This window comes from Aspergillus tanneri, assembly GCF_003426965.1.
Source record: "Aspergillus tanneri strain NIH1004 chromosome Unknown AapTan_1_pilon_pilon_pilon, whole genome shotgun sequence".
NCBI classification, from domain to species: Eukaryota; Fungi; Ascomycota; class Eurotiomycetes; order Eurotiales; family Aspergillaceae; genus Aspergillus; species Aspergillus tanneri.
Window position 1 is genome coordinate 4845540 of NW_022984628.1, and position 20409 is coordinate 4865948.

The 20409-nt window shown below is 46.9% G+C and overlaps 8 protein-coding genes across 8 annotated transcripts; 5 read left to right on the forward strand and 3 right to left on the reverse strand.

Annotated features, from left to right (window-relative positions):
* Positions 1 to 223: 223 nt before the first annotated feature.
* Positions 224 to 2222, forward strand: ATNIH1004_003571 (uncharacterized protein; the record flags this gene model as incomplete). Its single annotated transcript, XM_033568248.1, has 6 exons — positions 224 to 515; positions 566 to 657; positions 719 to 1371; positions 1631 to 1673; positions 1742 to 2039; positions 2104 to 2222. The coding sequence occupies 6 exons, from the start codon at positions 224 to 226 to the stop codon at positions 2220 to 2222; spliced, it is 1497 nt and encodes a 498-aa protein (XP_033430243.1).
* A 316-nt stretch (positions 2223 to 2538) lies between these two features.
* On the reverse strand, positions 2539 to 4323 carry ATNIH1004_003572 (uncharacterized protein; the record flags this gene model as incomplete). Its single annotated transcript, XM_033568249.1, has 5 exons — positions 2539 to 3387; positions 3721 to 3791; positions 3849 to 3946; positions 4002 to 4042; positions 4096 to 4323. 5 exons carry the CDS (start codon positions 4321 to 4323, stop codon positions 2539 to 2541), a joined length of 1287 nt encoding a protein of 428 aa, XP_033430244.1.
* A 1130-nt stretch (positions 4324 to 5453) lies between these two features.
* ATNIH1004_003573 (uncharacterized protein) lies at positions 5454 to 6628 on the forward strand (the record flags this gene model as incomplete). Its single annotated transcript, XM_033568250.1, has 2 exons — positions 5454 to 5578; positions 5632 to 6628. The coding sequence occupies 2 exons, from the start codon at positions 5454 to 5456 to the stop codon at positions 6626 to 6628; spliced, it is 1122 nt and encodes a 373-aa protein (XP_033430245.1).
* Positions 6629 to 9318: 2690 nt separating this feature from the next.
* Positions 9319 to 10702, forward strand: ATNIH1004_003574 (SMP-30/gluconolactonase/LRE family protein; the record flags this gene model as incomplete). Its single annotated transcript, XM_033568251.1, has 3 exons — positions 9319 to 9536; positions 9957 to 10113; positions 10178 to 10702. The coding sequence occupies 3 exons, from the start codon at positions 9319 to 9321 to the stop codon at positions 10700 to 10702; spliced, it is 900 nt and encodes a 299-aa protein (XP_033430246.1).
* Positions 10703 to 13029: 2327 nt separating this feature from the next.
* On the forward strand, positions 13030 to 13277 carry ATNIH1004_003575 (uncharacterized protein; the record flags this gene model as incomplete). Its single annotated transcript, XM_033568252.1, has 2 exons — positions 13030 to 13120; positions 13210 to 13277. 2 exons carry the CDS (start codon positions 13030 to 13032, stop codon positions 13275 to 13277), a joined length of 159 nt encoding a protein of 52 aa, XP_033430247.1.
* A 1515-nt stretch (positions 13278 to 14792) lies between these two features.
* ATNIH1004_003576 (uncharacterized protein) lies at positions 14793 to 15081 on the reverse strand (the record flags this gene model as incomplete). The annotated part of the gene is made up of 2 exons (XM_033568253.1): positions 14793 to 14893; positions 14973 to 15081. 2 exons carry the CDS (start codon positions 15079 to 15081, stop codon positions 14793 to 14795), a joined length of 210 nt encoding a protein of 69 aa, XP_033430248.1.
* Positions 15082 to 16666: 1585 nt separating this feature from the next.
* ATNIH1004_003577 (uncharacterized protein) lies at positions 16667 to 18154 on the forward strand (the record flags this gene model as incomplete). The annotated part of the gene is made up of 1 exon (XM_033568254.1): positions 16667 to 18154. One exon carries the CDS (start codon positions 16667 to 16669, stop codon positions 18152 to 18154), a length of 1488 nt encoding a protein of 495 aa, XP_033430249.1.
* Positions 18155 to 18874: 720 nt separating this feature from the next.
* ATNIH1004_003578 (uncharacterized protein) lies at positions 18875 to 20287 on the reverse strand (the record flags this gene model as incomplete). Its single annotated transcript, XM_033568255.1, has 1 exon — positions 18875 to 20287. The coding sequence occupies one exon, from the start codon at positions 20285 to 20287 to the stop codon at positions 18875 to 18877; it is 1413 nt and encodes a 470-aa protein (XP_033430250.1).
* Between the last annotated feature and the right edge of the window lie 122 nt (positions 20288 to 20409).

A 20409-nucleotide genomic window follows, 5' to 3' on the forward strand; every position in this document is an offset into this window, starting at 1 on the left:
AAGACATTGACCAATCGCTACAGTGTCACTTGCATATGACCCGCCTCAGTGCAGATACTGTCGCATCCGGGTTGATGTTCCTCGTCTGTCACTTATTTGCGCGATTATGCGCTCTCTCTATCTGACGTCACGTATTCGGCCGCCTGTACCCCTGAGTAAGGTTGGGTACCTCACCCTGAACACGGTCGAAAGAAAACAACCATTATCATTTCTGACCACCAAAATGTCTTGGGAAACCATAAGCGAGGAAGCTCAGGTCGCAGTGCTGGAGTCCATTCCCGCCCGTTGGCGGCTGGATCTCGACAAATACAGGTCTCTGAGGGACGTCACGAGCGTGCCCTACACAAGTGGCATCATGACTAGCGACCAGCTCAAGATTACTGAACTCTCGGCGGTCAAGATAGTAGAACGTCTTGAGTCCCGTGAGTTAAAGGCAGTGCAGGTTTTAGAGGCTTTTGCCGCCCGGGCTGCCATTGCCCATCAGCTGGCATGTCAATTGCCCTCAAAATGGTGGGGTTAGGCTAACGGACACAGGTTAACTGCCTGACCGATTGGTTCTTCGAAGATGGTCTCCAGCAGGCGAAAGAGCTCGACGAGTCTCTTGACAAGGGTGGTAGTTTGAAAGGACCATTGCACGGAGTCCCTGTCGCTTTGAAGGTACGGAAATGTAGAATATGCTTGACTTCGGCAGAATGGTGCTGATGGAGTGACCAAACAGGATTCCCATGAAGTCGCAGGCCATGCCGTGACAATGGGTTACGTTGCAAGGAGGAATAATATAGCTAAGCAGGATTCTACTCTTGTAGCAACGTTGCGTGCCGCAGGTGCTGTCTTCTTCTGCAAGACAACGATGCCTCAGTCAGGAATGGCCTTGGAGACGGTCAGCAATCTCTGGGGCCGAACTCTGAACCCATTCAATAAAGATTTGGGAGCCGGCGGTAGTTCGGGAGGGGATGCAACTTTGGTAGCCTTGAGAGGCAGTCCCATCGCCCCATCGACAGATATGGGGGGATCCATCCGTGTACCCGCCGCTTTCAACGGACTATATGGCATTCGACCTACGTCTGATCGCATACCAAAGGGTGGCATGCACAACACTAATACCGGGAATATTACGATTAAATTGTCGTGTGGACCTGTCTGCCGCTCTCTTGACGACCTTGAGTTGTTTACTAGCATCATCAATGCGCACCCGCGCAATAAATACGATGTGACCTCCGTACCAGTTCCCTGGAGAAGCCTACCTTCTCTAGACCGCAAACTCGTGATCGGAATAATGAAGTGGGATGGGGTGGTAATGCCTCATCCACCGGTACTACGGGCTCTGGAACACACCAAACAGACTCTCGAGAAGGACGGACACGAAGGCGAGTTAGCAGTTTATTCTGCAACTTAAATTGTCCCAACAAAACGCTTGTTAACCTGTTTTTTACAGTCATCGCATTCGAGCCACCTTTTGATTGCTGGGATATTAAGCAAACTACAGTAAGCATCTCGTTGAAGCAGCAAAGCTGTATCATTAATGGGGCAGCCAGTTCGATATCTACTACCAATCAGGGTCTGCTGGGTCTATGTCCACACTGGCAGCTTCTGGGGAGCCTACTATACCAGCTTTTGCTGATCTGCTCAGGGTTTTCAACACCCGGGAACACTCCGCCGCAGAAGCATTACAAGTATGTTTCTTCATTATGCCCTTGTTGACACAACCAGGCAACGAAGAGCACACTGACATACCGGACAGCTGAATCTCAAAACGAGAGCCCTCAAAGAACAGTTCGCAGATGCATGGAACGACACAGTTGGCCGCACTACCTCGGGCCGTGCCATTGATGCACTGATATTGCCCCCAGCTCCTGCAGTGGGCTACCCTCATGACTTTAATATCTACTGGGGATATACCTCGCTGTTCAACTTTCTTGATTATCCGTCTATCATCTTACCAATTGCCAACTTCAAGGTGGATCCTCAGCTAGACCGTGTAGATTCCGAATACCGACCGCTAGAAACGAATCCCTACGACAAACCCAATCATGAATTGTGTAAGTCAGCTAAGCTAGCCCCCACCCCCTACTACCGCAGTTTCTAATCAGTTGTTATTAACAGACGATCCGAATCTGTTCGCAAACCAACCGTCAACTATCCAGATCGTTGGACGACCTTTTGAGGATGAAGAAGCTATTCGAGTAGCGTCGATCCTAGATACACTTTTTAAGGCTCCATAGGTTGGATGGAGTTAGTAATGGCGGATGTGGAAATTCGCTTAATCGAGAATCACCTTTCACGTTAGGCGACACGTTTGTAGATTAAGCGTGGACTTCCCAGGTACATAGACTGTCATCTGCTTATTGATTAATCTTGTAAACATTTACCTTACCTGTAGGTGATGTGAACGTCTTGACCTCTCTTATCGACGTACTCTCAAGGTACACTGGGTGGACAAGGCAAGAGACTATCTACCTTTGTTATTGTGAGGTGGACAAGGTTTCCAACCGTCCTAGCTCGCAAGGAGCATCAATTTCTAATATTCGTGGGTCTTTTCTATAACCTATATCTAAAGTGTTTGTTCTCTTTGTCGGTCAAATCTTGATAACCTTCCCATAAGTTCTCCTGGAATGCCCCTGGAGGTACGCTTCGGTCGCGACGCTTGTTCTCTATCCAGCACCATAAAGCATAGACAGATTGGAAAAGGATGACCGCACAATAAGTTCCAAGTAGACCCTTGATGGCGGTAGGGTATCGTGGTACCTCTTCAGATAAGAACATATGAGGGCCGACGATATTTCCAACGACGAAGGAAACAAAGTAGACTCCCAGCGTTGCAGTCCGCTTTGTGTGACCTGCCACATTGACACCGGGGATTGTCCAGTTCAGTATGATGGGAGCGCCGACAAAATTCTGCATCCAACACATGGCTAAGAGGGCGTAGCGACGGTCAATAGGTATGGTTAAAAGGCCAATCAGTCCAATCATGCCAGGCAGGCAACCCAGGATAACCGAGAGGCTAAGCATGTTCTGGGACTGAGAGACATAGCCCAGTAGCAAACATCCTACTATCTCAAATGCTCCTCCTGGCGCTTGCATCAGAGACGTCCGTAGTGGGTCGAAATTCAAGCCCTTGATGATGGCCGACATGAAGTTTGTCACACCACTATTCAGAATTCCAATGCCCATTCCCGTTATGAAAAGTAGATAGCATCTACCATCGAGAAGTGCCTCTTTGATCTGATGGGTCTTGATTGCGGAATCCTTGATGCCCATCTGATTCTGTGATACTCGCCACACTGCCACGACTCGCTCATACTCGGAGAGCATCTTCGCATTGTGAGGGCCATCTGGCAGATAGGCAAGTATGACGAAACCCCACGCGATAGTCAAGATGCCAACAATCTGAAAAGAAGGAATACTTCATCAGCAATCAAGGCAATGAGCAAAATTACCCACCGAACTAACCAAGTAAATTAACTTCCAATTCGGTATTGTTAGTCCTTCAGCCATACCCGTCCCATAAGCAAGCAGAGACCCCAGAATGCTTGCAAGGCCGTTCGTGCAAAGCCAAAAAGAACTCCTCAGCGATTGTTCCTCGCGTGTCCATAACATGGAAGTGAGAAGCACCCAAGATGGCGAGATACATGCTTCAAATAAACCAAGAAAAAAGCGAATTGCAAAGAATCCACCCGCGTTGAAGACTGCAGCCTGCAACATGCAGACTGCTCCCCAGACAAACAACATTCCTCCGACCATCTTTGCAATCGGGACACGTTGCAGTAGAAAGTTCCATGGCCATGCGCCACCTGCGGTGTTTGGTTATTAGGCTTTGCCTTTCTCAAGTTGATGGATCCGTAACCTACAGAGCCAGCCGAAGTAGAGGGCACTGACAACCCAGGGATAATCATCTCCAGTCATGCGGGTATCCTTCTGAAGACCATATGCATTGGAGTAATTAAGACTAGCCCTTGTGTCAAAAATACAGTTCCTGGTAAAATTCTAGCAGTCTCACTTACGTCTGCTTGTCCAAGAACGATAGCATGTATGTTGTCATCATCTGGATGAATATCAGCATGCTGCCGCCTAGAAGTAATGTGAATTTAATCTAACCATTGGGAGAACTAAAAAATCCAGTTTTCGTCTGACTTTGACAGAATCTGCTTCTAGCTGAGCTTGGTCAAAATGCAGAGATTGCTGCAGCATATCTTGTGCCAGTTTATTGGGGCCATTTTGGGGACTCAAACGCCGGAAGAAAGATTTCTTGAGTGGTACAGTGGATGATTCTGTTCGAGTATCGCCCTTTTCGAGATTGACAGAATTGCTTTCTTTGCTATCCATGATGTTGTCGTGAGTGCTAATTAGACCCTTGGGAGAAATTATTACCGTAGGCAAAAGTTGCATGCCATCATAACACAATGCAAACTAGACAGAGACTTATAGCTAACAGCATTTTCATACAAGTGTGGGGTATTATGGCTACGATTGACAGGGCCTATTAGGCCTGACGAGTTGTAAAAGGCCAGCATAGCTGTCGGAAGATGGCCCCCGAAGTTCAAGGCCCGGCGACTTATCTCAAAGCTGTTTGAGTGATAGTTAGAAATGTATTGGCACTCTAGAAAGGACTTCCGCCGATGCACTAGCCATTGCTTCGGAGTAAACGAGAATTAGAAACGCGCCAAGTTCGGATAATCGCCCAGAAGATGAGAATCAGCAACTTATTACTCCACATTATAATCTTCCGAGTGGACTCCGAAGCACCTGACAGAAAAGCCGTCTACTTGATGCTCCAATCAACAACGCACAAGGGTCCGAGTACAAAGGACGGAAGATGGGAAATTACTTATCGATTGCTTTGAATTCAATAATCCGTGATTCGGCGCCATTTCTCTTTCATTGACGCCTGAGGGACGTTTGTATTAGTAGCCAATACTCACGTCTAAAGACCTTCGCTCACAGTTGTGCCACGAACACCTGTATCTCCCCTACCCCAGGATGGCGCTGCCAATCGACTTCATCTTTTCCCCATGGGTGGCCCTTGCTGGGCCGGCCTTCGTTCTACTGTATTACCTCGTTCCTTATTTCTGGACCTTTCGTCACTTGCGGGATATACCTGGGCCCCTCGCGGCTCAACTCTCAAACTTCTGGCTTTTGATTGTTTGTCGGGCAGGCAAGCGTTACAAATATGTTGACGAAGCCCATAAGCGATATGGTCCCATCGTCCGCATACAACCCAATCATGTCAGCATTGCTGATGAGGAGGCCATTCATACTATATACGGCCATGGGGGTGGTCTGCTAAAATCGTGAGAGAGTCCCCATTGCCTTGGCTGTACTTATGATCGCTAAGACTTCTCAGGTCCTGGTATGACGCTTCTCTCATCACTACCCGCAGTATTTTCACTTCCAGGGACCGTGCCGAACATTCCCGCAAAAGGAAAGTCGTATCCCATAGTTTTGCCCCGCAATCAATGCGAAACTTTGAACCGTTCATTCATTCGTGGTTGAAGGTCTTCCTCGAGAAGTGGGATAACATCGCGGAGAAGAACGCCGAACCTGACGGCTATGCAAATGTGGAAGGGCGCGTGTGGCTCAAGTAAGACTCACCTTGCGAAAGAGCTGGAACAGATAGTGGATTGACTTTGACAGTTACTTGGTCCTCGATATCATCGGCGATCTTGCATTTGGTGCCCCATTTGGTGTGCTTGAAGGTGCTTCAGAAGATGTCAATGTTCGCATCAGCAAAGACAAGACCATTTCTCTGCCCGTCATCACGAGCCTCACCACCCGCAGCGAAATCGCAGCGACTGTAGGGGCACTGCCTGAGCTGCGACCCTATTTGAAGTGGATTCCAGACCCTTTCTTCCATGCGGGTCTCACCGGAATGAACAACTTGCGCAGCCTAGGGAGTGCCCGCATCATTGATCGCCTGAATAACCCACCGACTGCGGACCGCCACAAGGACTTGCTTGAACGGTTGCGGGAGGGGCGAGACGACAAGGGTGAGCCTTTTGGGATGGGAGAGCTTACCGCTGAAGCTCTGACTGTGCTCATCGCGGGCACCGACACCACTAGTAGCACATTCGCCGCATTGATGTATCATGTCGTCCGAACACCTGGGGTTCTGAAAAAGCTGCAAACGGAGCTTGACTCAGCCCTTCCAGCCGACACTGTGGTGCCCTCGTATGACCAAGTTAAGACCCTTCCATATCTGGGAGCTATCATCAATGAATCTCTACGACACCACTCCTCTATCAGTCTAGGTCTTCCCCGTGAAATACCAAGAGGCAGTCAAGGTATAACCCTTAAGGGACGTTACTACCCCCCAGGTACAGTTCTGAGTGTTCCGATCTACACGGTTCACCATTTGAAGGAAGTCTGGGGTCCCGACGCAGAAGAGTTCAAGCCTGAAAGGTGGGGGAACCTCACCCCACGCCAAAAGAAGTCTTTCATCCCGTTCAGCTACGGTCCACGGGCATGCCTTGGACGTAACCTTGCGGAGATGGAATTGAGGCTGATTACGGCGACCTGGGCGAGGAGATATGATTTTGTTTTGAGAAAGGATGAAATGGAGGTGAATGAGGGATTGGCTAGGAAACCAATCGCTGTAAACGTCGGACTAAAACGGCGAGAGAGTGCAGTCTAAGTAGCCGTCCATAGAGACATCAGCATAAAAATTGTGGGATGGGGATGGAAGCCCATGGAGGCAGCACTCCTGGGGGATAGCCAACTTCTTGTGATTGCCTGGCAGACAACGCAGGGTTTTTCCCAGCTAGACAATCTTTACCAGTTTAATTGGAATTAGCCCTTCAGGAGACGTTGTAGCAACTGGACTTTACCGAGATGGATGCAGCTTGTCGTGGGCAGAAAAATATTCATCATGGGTAGTATTTTCTTGGTAAACACTCTATCCCCACCCAGATCCCAACATTACGGTGAATTGACCCGCTTCTGGATAAGACTGTTACAGATAGACGAAATTTTCCGGAGAGCGGATCGCTTATTGCATGAAGAATATATATCTAGCTGTTTCCAATATACGGACAAGTAGAATGAAAGAGAATAAATATCGCAATATAGACTAATTTATACAGACAAGGCAGGAATAAGAAGATCTAATAGATTAAGATGATGCATAAACTTATCGAACACTTAAAAGACATGATATTTCTCAATATTAGTAAAGAGTATCCTACAGTCAGCTTGAAGAAATTCACAATAACGAAGACAATTCTACTAACATGTATAAAGACTGTGATAACGTGGCTGAGGTAAAGAATATTAACAGGAATAAAGAGAACAGAATATTCTCTAACACTATATTACGAAAAAAATACAGACTTTAAAAATACAAGAAACCTTAGATACATATAACTCTCAGAGAGCGAAGAAATTCCATTATGCACGAGATGACTTATCTACAGAAAATTCTCTTTTCGTGGAGATAATCACAGATTTTTCTAAGAACTCTATAATATAAAGAAGCACGTAGCCTTATACACGTTAAAGTCGTGCGTTAATATAAATATACTATTTTTGTCTTCAAATAGAGCCATTACGTCCCCCTCCAACCTGCTTGACTCAATCATTCAATCTGTATCTGGCGGTTAACTAGCATAAGCTGGGCTGGCTTTAGATTACGTCGTAGTCTCGATCGGCAGCGCACTTCTCTTGATGCCATCTTCGATACACTATATGGCTTGGAACAATGGGTGCACATGCTGTAAAGGGTAGATGGATGGAGTCAGAGTAATCATCAGCACGTACGCGCCGCTGAACCTTCTGTTGGCATACATTCACAGTTTACATCCCTCTTAATCGGATGCAAGACCATAGCCAGGCCCTAGCTGACGGTAATTCCACAACTTTAGCCACCATGGATATAAAGACACTTCCCATACAGTGTAGAAGAGGATTCAAGACACAACCATGAATAACGCCACTCTACAATATTGGTTGCCACTGGGCTCTCCCATTTTGCCTATACTCTTCCTAATACATACAGAGGCAATTCACTGACGACCGCAAAAGCGAGCTGGATACACTGACGATATGGCAATACTCTTCTTTGGCAAACAACCCCCTGGATAACACAGCGGAAGCAGTAACATTAACTGTAGCCTTCATTGTGCGTTAGGGGCAAGACAACAGCACAACCTTCAACCTTGCGAAAACTGAGGTGAAGCAGGTTACAAGGCATAAGAATGCCGGAACTCTAATATCAAGCACCAGGACAAAGGTAATAATAATATAGCTGCGATAGTTAATTAACCATTGTTAGCACAACCAACTCAGTACCCATTGATTAGCAAGTACAGGCTCTGTTGAATTGGGGTGAGTTGGCCGGCATCATCAAACAGGTTGATAACCTCTTGAACTTGACTTGATCGCCACTCTGCCGCATGGTAAGCATATCCGATTGGTCTACCGAAGGAGGGTATTTACTACAGCATCTGGTTGTCCAAAAAGCTGTCGGCACAGGACGTCAAATATAAATCCTTCACTAGTATTATTAAAAGAAAATTTCCGGTATGATGGACTCTGGCGGTTTTCCCCATCAATTACTGTAATTTTCACTAAAACTGCGGTTAAGATGGAATTAAGCACTAGTAATTATTTATCCGATTGGGGCCCACATATCTTATTCTCCCCATTCATGACTTCATGTGCATGTATGGATTGGATAATCTCCAATTGCTCCTAGTGGGGCGCCGATATCTGTCAGAATAAAGCTAGTCCATATTTGGACATCATGTGAAATGTATATGCTCTATACCCCTAGAGGGGTTGGGCAGGACATCTTTCTGAGTACAATCAATCCAAACCTCACACTATATCGAACAATATCTCAAACGCGATCTGAGTGGGACCCGAATCCTAATTGCTCCGAGTGGAGACCTTGGCGTGTTACGTAATTGCTCCGAGAGGAACGAGGCTTCTGCAGGTTTGGAATATAACCCGCTCCATGGGAAGCTAAACACCCCCACGGGCATTGGCCAATTAGGAATTGCATCTCTGTAATTCGAGTTTAATAATCTCTCGGGAAGCGGAAATAGGGGGCGGTAGAAGTCCTACCATTTGAGTCTTGCACGTAGATTCGTTATAGTTGCCCTTGCCAAGTCGGTGTCCATGTATATTGTGTTTATATGCCAAGTCGGATTCTGGTAGCAATCGGGCCTAATGGTGTGCAATCAGTAGGGAGGTGAAATGAATTAAGCTTACACATTCATATACCTCCATTGCATACAAACGACGCATCCCCCCATACCCAACAAAGCGCTGTAGATCTCTATCCTGCAGCCTACACATTCTCTCATTGGCGTTCGTCCTGCAACAATGCGTTCTGAACCTCTCTCCATAAGCGTCCTGGGTGTCTTGCAATTGGCTACAGCTCTACTGAGTCCCTTGCCACTTGAGTTTCGGAACACGCCGGCTCAATGGGCGTACCTGTCCTACGATAACCCCTCGTTTGCCGTTATCCCAGGTCACTTTAATCGGTCTGCCTTTGTTTCGCAAACCGACAGCGTAACATCTGATCCTGAAGTAACTAAAGCGTGGGTTTTTTTTTTTTTTTTTCCAAGCTTGTTCTCTGCTTCCCTATTATCGCTCCTCGTCCTCTCTTTTTATTGTGCGAGTACTAAGAAGTCTACAGCTTACAGTATATTAACTCCACCGACTTCGTCGCGTATGACGAAAGATTCTTTGATTTAATTGGTCCCGACGCGAGGATTCGTCGGCTACATGATCTTCCCTTTCAGACCCATGAGGCGCCCTGCTATAACCCTTCGTCCAAGGAGCTCTTCTTCATTGAATGGGGACCTCCTGGGGGCGACGACGGTTCTCACGATTGGCAGTACCTCCTGAATACGGAGACTAATGAGCTACGCAAAATCACTACGAACCCCCCCCCCCATTTATAATGTTCATGGATGTGTTTTTCACAATGGAGACTATTACGTCGTTACCGACGGGAGTCATAACGAGACTGCATCGCTGAATAAGATTATTCCCGACACTCTTGAGAAGACTACCTTGCTTAACAATTTTTATGGGTTACCCTTTCAAGGGCTTAACGACCTTGATATAGACCCGGAGGGCAATTTCTGGATAACTGATGACCACTATGGCTGGGTTAGTAATGACGCTGTACACAACCAAGCTGGGATGAATACGGATACTGATATAATGTGTACAGGGAAGGGGAGTCGTAAATTTCACTCCACCCTTACTCTCGACGGTCTATTTTGTCAATGGCACTACCATGCGTCCGAGGCCATTTCACGTCACGACGTATCAGGCCAACGGTGTTGCTTTCTCCAAGGGTGGCGATGGCAAGGGTACCATTTATATTTCTAATACTGGGGCTGTGTCCCCTGATAAGAGCCATGCAGAACACCCTTACCGCCCCCGCACTATTGAAGCGTATGATGTATCATACCCAGGCGCGCTGACAAGCAGTTCTCGGCTAGTCAGTGTTCCAATCTCTTTTGTCTACGATGGTGTCAGAGCCTCTAGGAACGGGTGGATATTCGCCGGTGCGGGCAACGGGGTGGATGTGCTCGACCCTGAGACTGGGCTGGCGTTGGGGACAATTCGCGTAGGTGGAGGGAACTACGTAGCAGTCAATACAGCATTGGGAGAGAACGAGCTATGGATTGTTGGTGCAGGAGGAGTCTGGCATGTAACTGGCATTCGTGAGACGCTAGCTAGAGACTTTTAGGCTTCGGGCTGAATCTACTCACGTCCATGATTACTACTTCGACTGCCATTGCTTTCCAGAACAGGGATGGATATCTTCCCAGTAAGACCCCCTTGGATTCGATCGAACGCAGGTCGAATCCTTGCGGACCGAAATGCCACAGGGACATCAGCCTATAATATGTAATCGTCTCAATCACTAGGTTCTCACGCTTTCGTATCTAAGGTAATAAATATAATGTAGGTGTAGAGAACATCATGACTTCAGACGAGACGTCTCAGAGCACTGTAAATTATACAACGGTGGGTTCCACGCATCCCAAATGTTACCCATCCCCTTCAGCGATCCAAGTGCGTCAACTTATTGACTATCACTGAGCCATTGTATCTCTCTCCTCAGTCAGCTTCTTATTTGTGCCGTTATAAGTCCTGCGCTACTAAGCGTCCTTTCGCTCTCTGCAGACGATGATAGATTGTGAAAATATCTACCGCCATCAGAGATAGTCATGGCATATATTCCTGTCGATCTTCTACCAATTAATTGGCCTGCTCCTGTCGTGGTGACTGTTGATAACATCCTCTGCACAGTATCGAGTATATTTTATATCAGCCGTCCCCACCCCCTACTGTACTCTATTTTGTCTTCCGGCTACTACTGCGGGGGCCAGACGCTGCAAAGTACAAACCCTGGTTTATGGCGACCCAGATACGCTCCTAGCAAGTCTCTGCTCGATGGTATCTATTGAGGCCCTATTAGATGCAACAAAGATCTCGTTGTTAAATTTGCCCTGTCTATGCCTCTCCCAGACCGCCAAGCGTTTGACTTTCAAAATCTAATTGGTAACTTTTTGTCTTCTGAGAATATACTCGGGACCAAAGTTGATCGAGAAGGCGCCAATTCTTTTGCTGGGTTGAAGACAACAGTGCCAAAATATGTGCTCGTCAGACAGTTGCAGTACTTCTGCGGCTCCTTCGATCTGAGCTTGATAAAGATATTTAGTAATCTACAGGCTCTGTTATAGGGCCTGTCGTAGATGGTATCTTGGACGTTCTTCCTCTCCTTGCTAACTGGATCTTCAACTTCGCAGCACTTGCGAGCGCAGTGGTATATCGGAGAATCTACTGGTCAGCTCCTTGACATCTTGGTATGATTCCCTTGCATAATAGAGTCAATATTGAGAAGCCTAACCGTAGAGTGGTTCTCTCATAGGCGCTGTTTGTATTCTTTCTTGTCAACACTCAGTCAGCCCAACAACAAATAGTTCATATGATAAGTAAGGACTTTTGTGACAATACGACGATTGGACTGCGGAAACCCCTCTATCCATGTTCGCTGAAAGAACTACAGTGTAGTATAGTGGCATAATTGAATGGCGCCACTTTGGTTATGAAACGAGTCTAACCCAGCACATACAGACACCAGGCCTACCGTTTCAGGAATATTTTGCGGCAATCTCTATAGTAAGAGCATGTTGTAGCTCTTCTGCAGTCAATTGTCCGCCTCGCACATGTTATCTATGGCAATATCTGAATAGCCAGCTTTTGCCGATCTGGAGTCTGTCCCTGTATTCTCTCCATAGCGCCTCTATAAGCAGAGTTATACGCACTGGACCCAGTAGAAAGTTTTGATGGTGCTTCTCGAAGACGCTTCTCTTACCTCTTGCCGGTTAGAGAGTTAATATAAAGTTTGGCAAGGTATCACCTACCAATATAGACAGAGAGGTTGATTCTTGTTGACTTGATACCTAATAACCTAATCCGTATACGTCTGTCACGACTGAACAAGCGATCTGATTCTTGTAACTATCCTACTACCTGATTCTATATAACAATCTGAGTGGGCCAAAATATAGTAAGACAAAATTAATATATAAGTATTGACTGACATGATCACTAGCTCTGTAGCTTGCAATGCATCATAGCAAAATGTAGGTTAGCGGTACTCCCTGACTGACATTAATTGCGGGAGATACTACTATACTATAGGGATACGTACATCTACTCCATAGATTAGACTTGACAAAGAATATCGATTACCTGCTGGAAATAAAACATCCGCTGTTGGTCGCGGAATGCTGAATTAAGAGTTAGTAATGAGTACTTGCATTGGGCTAAGCAAGGCAATTTACGAAGAAGTGACGGCCAGGTGCCTGGTGTCAGGTTGCTTATAGGTAAAACCTGCTGAGTCAAAATAAAGCCCCTTCGTTCTCCTACCGTGCTCCTTTCATCGATATAGATAACACATCATATCCGGGCCTATCTTCCCCCTCTGAACTGTGAGATTGGACCAGAGTCGAAAATCGTTCTTGTTATCATTTCCCACCCTCCAACATCCACTGCGAAGTAACCATGGCAGCATTGAAGCATGAGAAGGGTCTATATGATGGGGAACGGTTCTACAACAAGCATTCGACCATACAGCACTCTGCTGTGGATGAATGTATCTGTTGTTACGCTCGACTTGTGACCATATAATATCCAATCCAATCTAATGCCTAACAAATGGTGCCAAACTGACCATGCCTTTAGGCAGTAGCATTACTTTAGCCGACTATGGTTGCTCCGAAGAGGCCAACTCGCAAGCGCTCACCTCTTGACAAGACGAACTTGACCAAATTGACATCATACTAGAGTGTACATCGTACAAAAGACTATGGCGCCTATCCAGCCCTGAAATCCGTCACGGTCACCTTCAACGACACCTCTTCGAACGGCTTCTCCGGCCTATGGTCCACTATCCAGTTCACTTTACTCGGACCGGGAGCAGCCTGTCTCTGTTCCCACCGCTGGTGCCCCAAAGTTTCTATAATCAGGCATTCCAGGATGAATCATTGTACATAGGTTTCTCAACCACATCCCTGCATAGGGTTCGATGTCTCCAATCGCCCGAACGGTACTGGATCTCTGAGGAGGTAATCGCTACCAACGCACACTCCGATCTGCTTGATTTTCTGGATCAACGACATCGTCAAACTTGCCCGGAGGGTCATCTGATTGTCTGTTTCTCTACTATCGGAGGGCTATCAGCAGTAGCTTCGGTCGAATCTCCCAAGGAGGGCCTGGCGGACCTCGTGGAGAAGTGCTTCGTCTCTTACGAGACAGCGACTGCATATTTACCCTGTGTAGCTGCGGAAACCGGAAGAAGTTAATCTAGCATAGAAGCAGGTGGCGCAAAATTGGATAGTTGAGTGCAGTTCCAGAAACAGATCAGACATACAACTTATGTGAAGTTTCGCGCAGTGGTGGCTAGGACATGAATTATGAGGCAGCCTTGATAGAGCTTGCTAAGGCTATCTGTGAAGCATTTCTTGCAGGTTTCCTTTGGAGGGAGGTTAACTAGAACATAATAATAAAACCATCTTGCATGGATTACTACATACGATGCTGAGAAGTCTTCTCCAGAAGCATCTGGACATCCCTTTTAGTGGTACCTTTATATTTTTCAAATTGAGGAAGATTTGACGGATAATAAAAGCAAGTTTAAACAAGAATTATATTGAATTATTGTATATTATAGTTTATACTAAATTCTGTTTAAATATCTAAGAATGCCCCAGCGACCTAGTATAATATTTTATTAAAAATATTGTTCTCTTCTAGAACTTGTTATTAAGGGAATATACTATTAATTAGATACTAAGATAAAGTCCCTTAGTTACAAGTCCATCTTCTTCGCGCTAATCAACAGAAAACAAGGCCTGTCGATCTCCTTTCACAATCCTGGTAAAAATCCAGCAGACCTCCAGGCTTTAATAATATCTCCTCCAAATCCGTGAGAGCGACGCCATTCTCAAGGAGGAAACACAGATAAGTTTAAATAGTCCGATGATGCTTACAGAGCCCTACCCCAAGCTAATAGCTAACACGAGGGCCTTCACACCTGTAGCTATTAACTAGCCAGAAATACCGTCCATTTTTATCTTGCTGCCAGCTTCCGTTATCTGCAACAGTCCAGACGGGTGCTGAACCGAGAAGATAAAATATCTATCTTGCTTCAGGGTCCTGCGGGCCTGCTTGACAAGACTATCTAGGTTCTCCAAATAGTGCATGACAAGACAGATATACACAAGATTAAAGGTACTGTCTGGAAGCTTAACATGGTCTAGACCTGCCTACTCGAACATAATGTCTTCCTGGCCTCCGTGAAGCTCCTGCGCTTTCCTCAGCATGCTTGCTGAGTTATCGATCCTGTGGACTTTGGCCGCGCCGTTATCTTTAGCCCACTGTAAGAAATGTCCGTGGCCACACCCGAGATCAAGGATTGCTTTTCCTTGGATACCGGAACTTTGCACCATTCTTCGCACTGATGGCCATTCCGGCATGAAGTCCACTCCCACGGGGGACTTTGTCATACTCGGCGGTAACTCGAGGATCATCATATAAAGCAGCCGAATTTGTCATGATGAAAAGAAGTCAGGTAGAGTATATACCCTTTGAGGAAAGTTAGGAGGAAAGAGGATACTAATGACAGACAAGAAAGACCAAAGCAAGGCATGTCAATATTGGGCCCTATAAGGACTCATTTGCCTTTATATGTAACAAAGAGGCATATTTAGAAGAAGGAATGACGGCATGACCTTCGCTCCTATATAGCGCGCTAGATGCGACTGATAGAAAGATCAGCCTTCTTGTACTTTTTATGGTGGTTTTACCTCTACTAGCGCAGAGACAACCAAACCATCGCACCTTTTTTTAATTGATAGTTGCAGTATTTGCCCTAATTTAGACACACCAATAGAGTACCTGTGTCAAGGCTGAACCCATAGGACCTATAGAATACGCTACACACAGGGGCCAATATTACTCGTTATTCAGCATCCGCACGGTCGGACTTTGTTCCTCTTTTCACCTTTTTATTCGGTTCTCCCAGATAGTTTCAGATAGGTAGAGACCTTAGAGACCTTATACTTTTCAATGCAGATCCATATTATCCTATGATCGGTGATACTAGCTCATACACGTATTCAGCTGACCGACATTTTGCCAGCTGTGGACTGTTACATGTAGGGTCCCGTAAGGGAATTAAGGATCTACGCTACAGCCTCATTAGAGAGGCTAACCGGGCCCTTAAATAATGAACAAAGAAAGTATAGGACTGAGATCAAGCAGAAAGGGCAAGCTGGGTTCTCAAAGAAGATCTTAAAAAGTGTAGGCTTATTATAAATTCTGCGATAGCAAATGAATTGCAAATTCCATGTACAAACAGTAATACAACTGCATAGCAATGAAGCACACAGAGAATATAAAATAAAACAATACAAACCAAAGGGGGGAAAAGGTAGCAAAAATAAGCCAGGCTGTCTCTCCAAGTAAATTAGAGACAAAACTAAATTACATTGCCATCGCAAATCTTCTTATCTTTAAAGTATCTTAGTCCAGAATCACTTTACAAATTAGTATGACTGGTTGAACCACTCCTCCCAGATGTGACATACCTCCAGTAAGCAAGTCCACAGCAGCATTTCTGCACCCTTCCACGAAGGTGCGCGAGACCGCCTCAGGTTTACCTTTAGTTTTTTCAGCTCATCTGCAATCGACTTCGCTCTATAATTAAAGGCTCTATCATTCAGTATGACATTCCTACGGCTGATCGATCCTAGTTCATTTTCAAGGAGCTTATCCTGCTAAATGCTAAAAAGCACTACCAACTCGGGCCTCACAGCATGCATATGCAAGGGCGGATGTGAGACATGCCCCTACACGGGAGGTAGATGCACGAGGATACAACGAATGTCAGACAGTGCATGGGAGGGTAAAACATTATTTCTCTACATGGCATGCATATGCAAGGGGAGACGTGAAATATGCCAGGCGTCGTACTTGGCAAGGAAATATAAGTACTGACAATAAACAGGGCAAGGCGACATGCTCCACCTACAACAATACAGATCAATCTCGATCTCAATCAATCGCACTGGCGGCTGACCATCAGCCACAGCCATTGAAGGATTCCATTCCTGGAAGCATCGATCCCCCTTTGGTAAACATGGCCAACGAATGGGTCGAGGCTGCTGCCCCTCTACAACCACAATCAATCCAGCTAGCACCCCTGGAGCAATATTCCCCCCGGCTATTTATTAGCGCTGTTCTGTGCTTTCACATTCCACCCTCCTCCCCCTTTTTTGCTGAAGACATCTATTCGCGGTTGCGAGTCGGCCTGAGCCGAACCCTGGTCCAGGTTCCTGTGCTGGCCGGGCGAATATACAACAGCGCCGAAGCCGATGGGAAAGCGACCATCCGAATCCACTCAAACGCGAGGGTGGAGTTTTCCTTCCGGCATTACACTAGCGGGGACCTGCTTGCGCCGTACAGCTTTGCGCGCCTGAAAGTCCAGCAGTTCCCGATTTTTAGTCCGACCTGCCTAACAATTGACCTGTTACCGGTGTCGCCAGTGGTCGCCGACGACAGCCCAGTTTTCGTGGCTCGCGCGAGTTTTATTGACGGTGGCCTCCTCCTGGCCTTCGGCGTGTCCCATGCCATCGCAGATGGGACTTCTGTCGGGATTATTCAGAAGATCTGGGCTCACCATACGCGCAATGCAAAGACGGCCATGCCCAGTGTCCTCTCTCCGTTGCCTTTTGATAAGGATCGTGCCCGGCTCTTTCACGGAAATAATCATGGTACTTTATCAGCGATGAGCCCTTGGAGAATCTGCGACCGATCCTGGAACGCGCCGCTGAGCTTAAAAACGCTCGAAACAGCCGCGGCGACACAACTGCCCCAGGATGCTAGCTGGTCCATTGGGCCCCACCGCAGCAAGGCAATCTGGTGCTTCAGTCCCGAGAAGCTGCAAGAGTTAAAGCAATGTGCATCGACCCAGGACCCTAGCCAATGGATCTCGACCTATGATGCCGTGGCGGCCTTGATCTGGCAACGAGCCGCCATCGCCCGGCGGTTGGGCAGTCGTGGGTATCTCACCGCAAGATGCTGCATCCCCGTTGATGTACGCCAGCTCCTGCACCCCCCTCTGCATTCTGAATTCGTGGGGAACGCTGTGGACACCATGTTTGCTGAGCACCCAACATCTGAGCTCAAGCGCCCAAGCCTTGACCTCTTGCCGGCGCTGGCGCAGAAGATCCATAATGCGCGACGGAACTGGCGTCTTTCCGACTGGCAGTCCCTGGTGGGAATTGTGGGCTCTCTACCGGCTCATCAAACGCTGAGCATGGACTTCTTACCCGGGGATGACCCGAGCATTGTCGTCATCGACGCGTCGAAGTTGCCCTCCTACCAGCTCGACTGGGGAGAAGGGCTGGGTTTGATCCATCATTTCCGAGCACTAGATTTAGATAGCGACGGATCCATCTCCCCGGTCTCAATCGCCTGCATACTCCCAAAGCGACCGGATGGTGGACTGGAGGTAATGACGATCTTCAGCGATGAGGTGGTGCAGACTTTGAAGGCGGACTCGAATTTCACTTCTTTTGCCGCGTACCGCTGCGGGAAGTCACCCCGTCCGATGGCGCTCTTATAAAGTTTTCTTTGATTAGGGCAACCTGTAGACGTTCTCCATATATGAGGGCTGACCATTGCATATGTCAATGTATCAGGGCTCTTTGTTCCTAGGGTATGCATTTTAGTTGTGGAAGGAGCTTCCGTCAGCCACTCCACTTTATCAGGGATTCTCTACTGGGCATGGGAAGCCATAGACAGAGAGCCAGCCATCTTACTAGCACACAGCACCGGAAGTTTCAAGGTTAAAGGGGTATCTTTCCAGTGGAGAGGGTTCTGGTTGTCTAAACCTTCCGTTGCGCGACTGACATGTGTTTGGCGAGATGCCAGTGACAGATCCTGAGTGAGAAAACCTGATATACTTCACCAGAGCTTCTAACCGGAAAATAAATATATAAACCCAGTTCACTAGTTAGGGGAGGGGGAGCGAGGTGCACTGGAGCACTTATGTAAACAGTTATATCGGAACTACTTCACATGAAGCCATTATTCTAATCCATGAAATCTAACCAAGGAAGAGCTCTATCTATACCTATTGTGATACGGGGACTATTGAATATGGTCTGAAAACAAATTGTATAATATAACTATTCTCCGCGCATTTGCTTAGTGAGATATGCTTCTCGGATGATATTTAGTACGCATTGTTAGTTCAGCTCCTAATTCACTTGGGAATAGCTCAGTGGAACAATCAGGAACATGGTTGCCCTGGTTTTTTATTGTAAAAGAGTCTCCTGCCAGATTAACTGCATCTATATTGGATATACTCTGCGAACTCCGCATCCTGTTTCAATCTCTCCGTTACTTGATCGTCAGCGGATATAAAAATCTCCAAGCCACCATCACGCAGGCGAGGGGAAATGTTAACTAGCCCATCAATCATTGGTAGCCATGGAGGACGGATTGCTCGCGGATATTCTAAATTTTTACCCCAGAAGCTGGAATAGAGGGGGACAGTTGAGATATTCGTGATTTGCAGGGCATTATGCTCAACGTGCACGCTCCGAATAACATCTCCTACACGTGGATAAGCTTGCATGGAGCATAAAAGGCTTCCTATATTATCGGGAGTCCACCAGCTAATGCTTTCCATAACAGCTGATGAGATTTGGCCAATAGCATCTGAATCGGATGAGTGGAGCTGGACAGGCGACATCAATGCCCTGCAGTCAACAATGGCGTTGCCGGGATAGTCGGGATGGAGCGGAGGGTCAAGGCGGGATCTGGCGTCACAAGTCGTGAAAAGGGCAACCTTAACGTCAAGATGCTGCGGGCACCTCGCTTTGGTATAATGGCGCCAAATAAAAGCCGAAAGAACGCTGTTTTCTGTTCCTACGGGGCTGTTTGCGCTTCTAGGCTTTGCTTTTTCCTGTAGTTCAAGGAGTTTGTTTTTGGGAATGTGCCAGCACGTTATCGTAGGAATTCCAGAGCTTTGAGAGCATCCGGGTGCTTTCACTCCATTATCCGACCCTGATGATTGAAGCATTTGCACATCTGTGAAACCTGGAAATTCACAAAGTCTGCGACGGCACCCGTGAACAGGAAACAAGGGCCAGCGCTCCAGGGCCTTGGTTGTGCATGTCTCTGACGCAGAGACGATGTGACCTTCAGAAACAGCAGTGGTTTGTCGAGACCAGATTTTCCAAAGAACAGCTACCCCGGGTCCATCGACTACCGAATGGTGGAAATTGAGTCCGAGGATCAACCCACCGCAGATGAAATTCGCTTGGACAGTGAGACAGGGAAGGCCTTGCTGAGGTAAATGTTCAAGGAGAAGAACCGACGCATCGAGCTTTGACGGGGGGAAATAGCCTCTCTCAAGTTCACTAAAATCTAAGGAGCGATTTTCAACATCTCGCAAGTTTTTGACTTGGAATGGAACGCCGGCGTCCCCTGTGATGTGTAGTTCAAGCGTGTTATGTGCGGCATTCTCCACTTCTAGGTATCCTGCGAGAAAATACATGACATCCAAAGTGTTGGCAAGACCCTGTTTTAGCTCTAATGATAGTTCTTCAACTGGAATATTTGTTTTCGTTTTGAAGAATAATAACAACGGTAGGTAGCCGCGTGGAGCGAACTGGTCGAATGGAGAGAGCTTGATAGTCTCAGGCACCAGTGGGAAGTTGGGCCGTACGTACGTTGGTTTCGTATCCATGACCGCTGAAGTAAGATGCGAAGAGACTTAGATCTGCCACCGCAGGGTTCTGTAACCCATTTCAAAGAGATATCTTTAGATGCGCAAGAAAAGAACGGGGGAAATGTTGCATGACTTGAAAG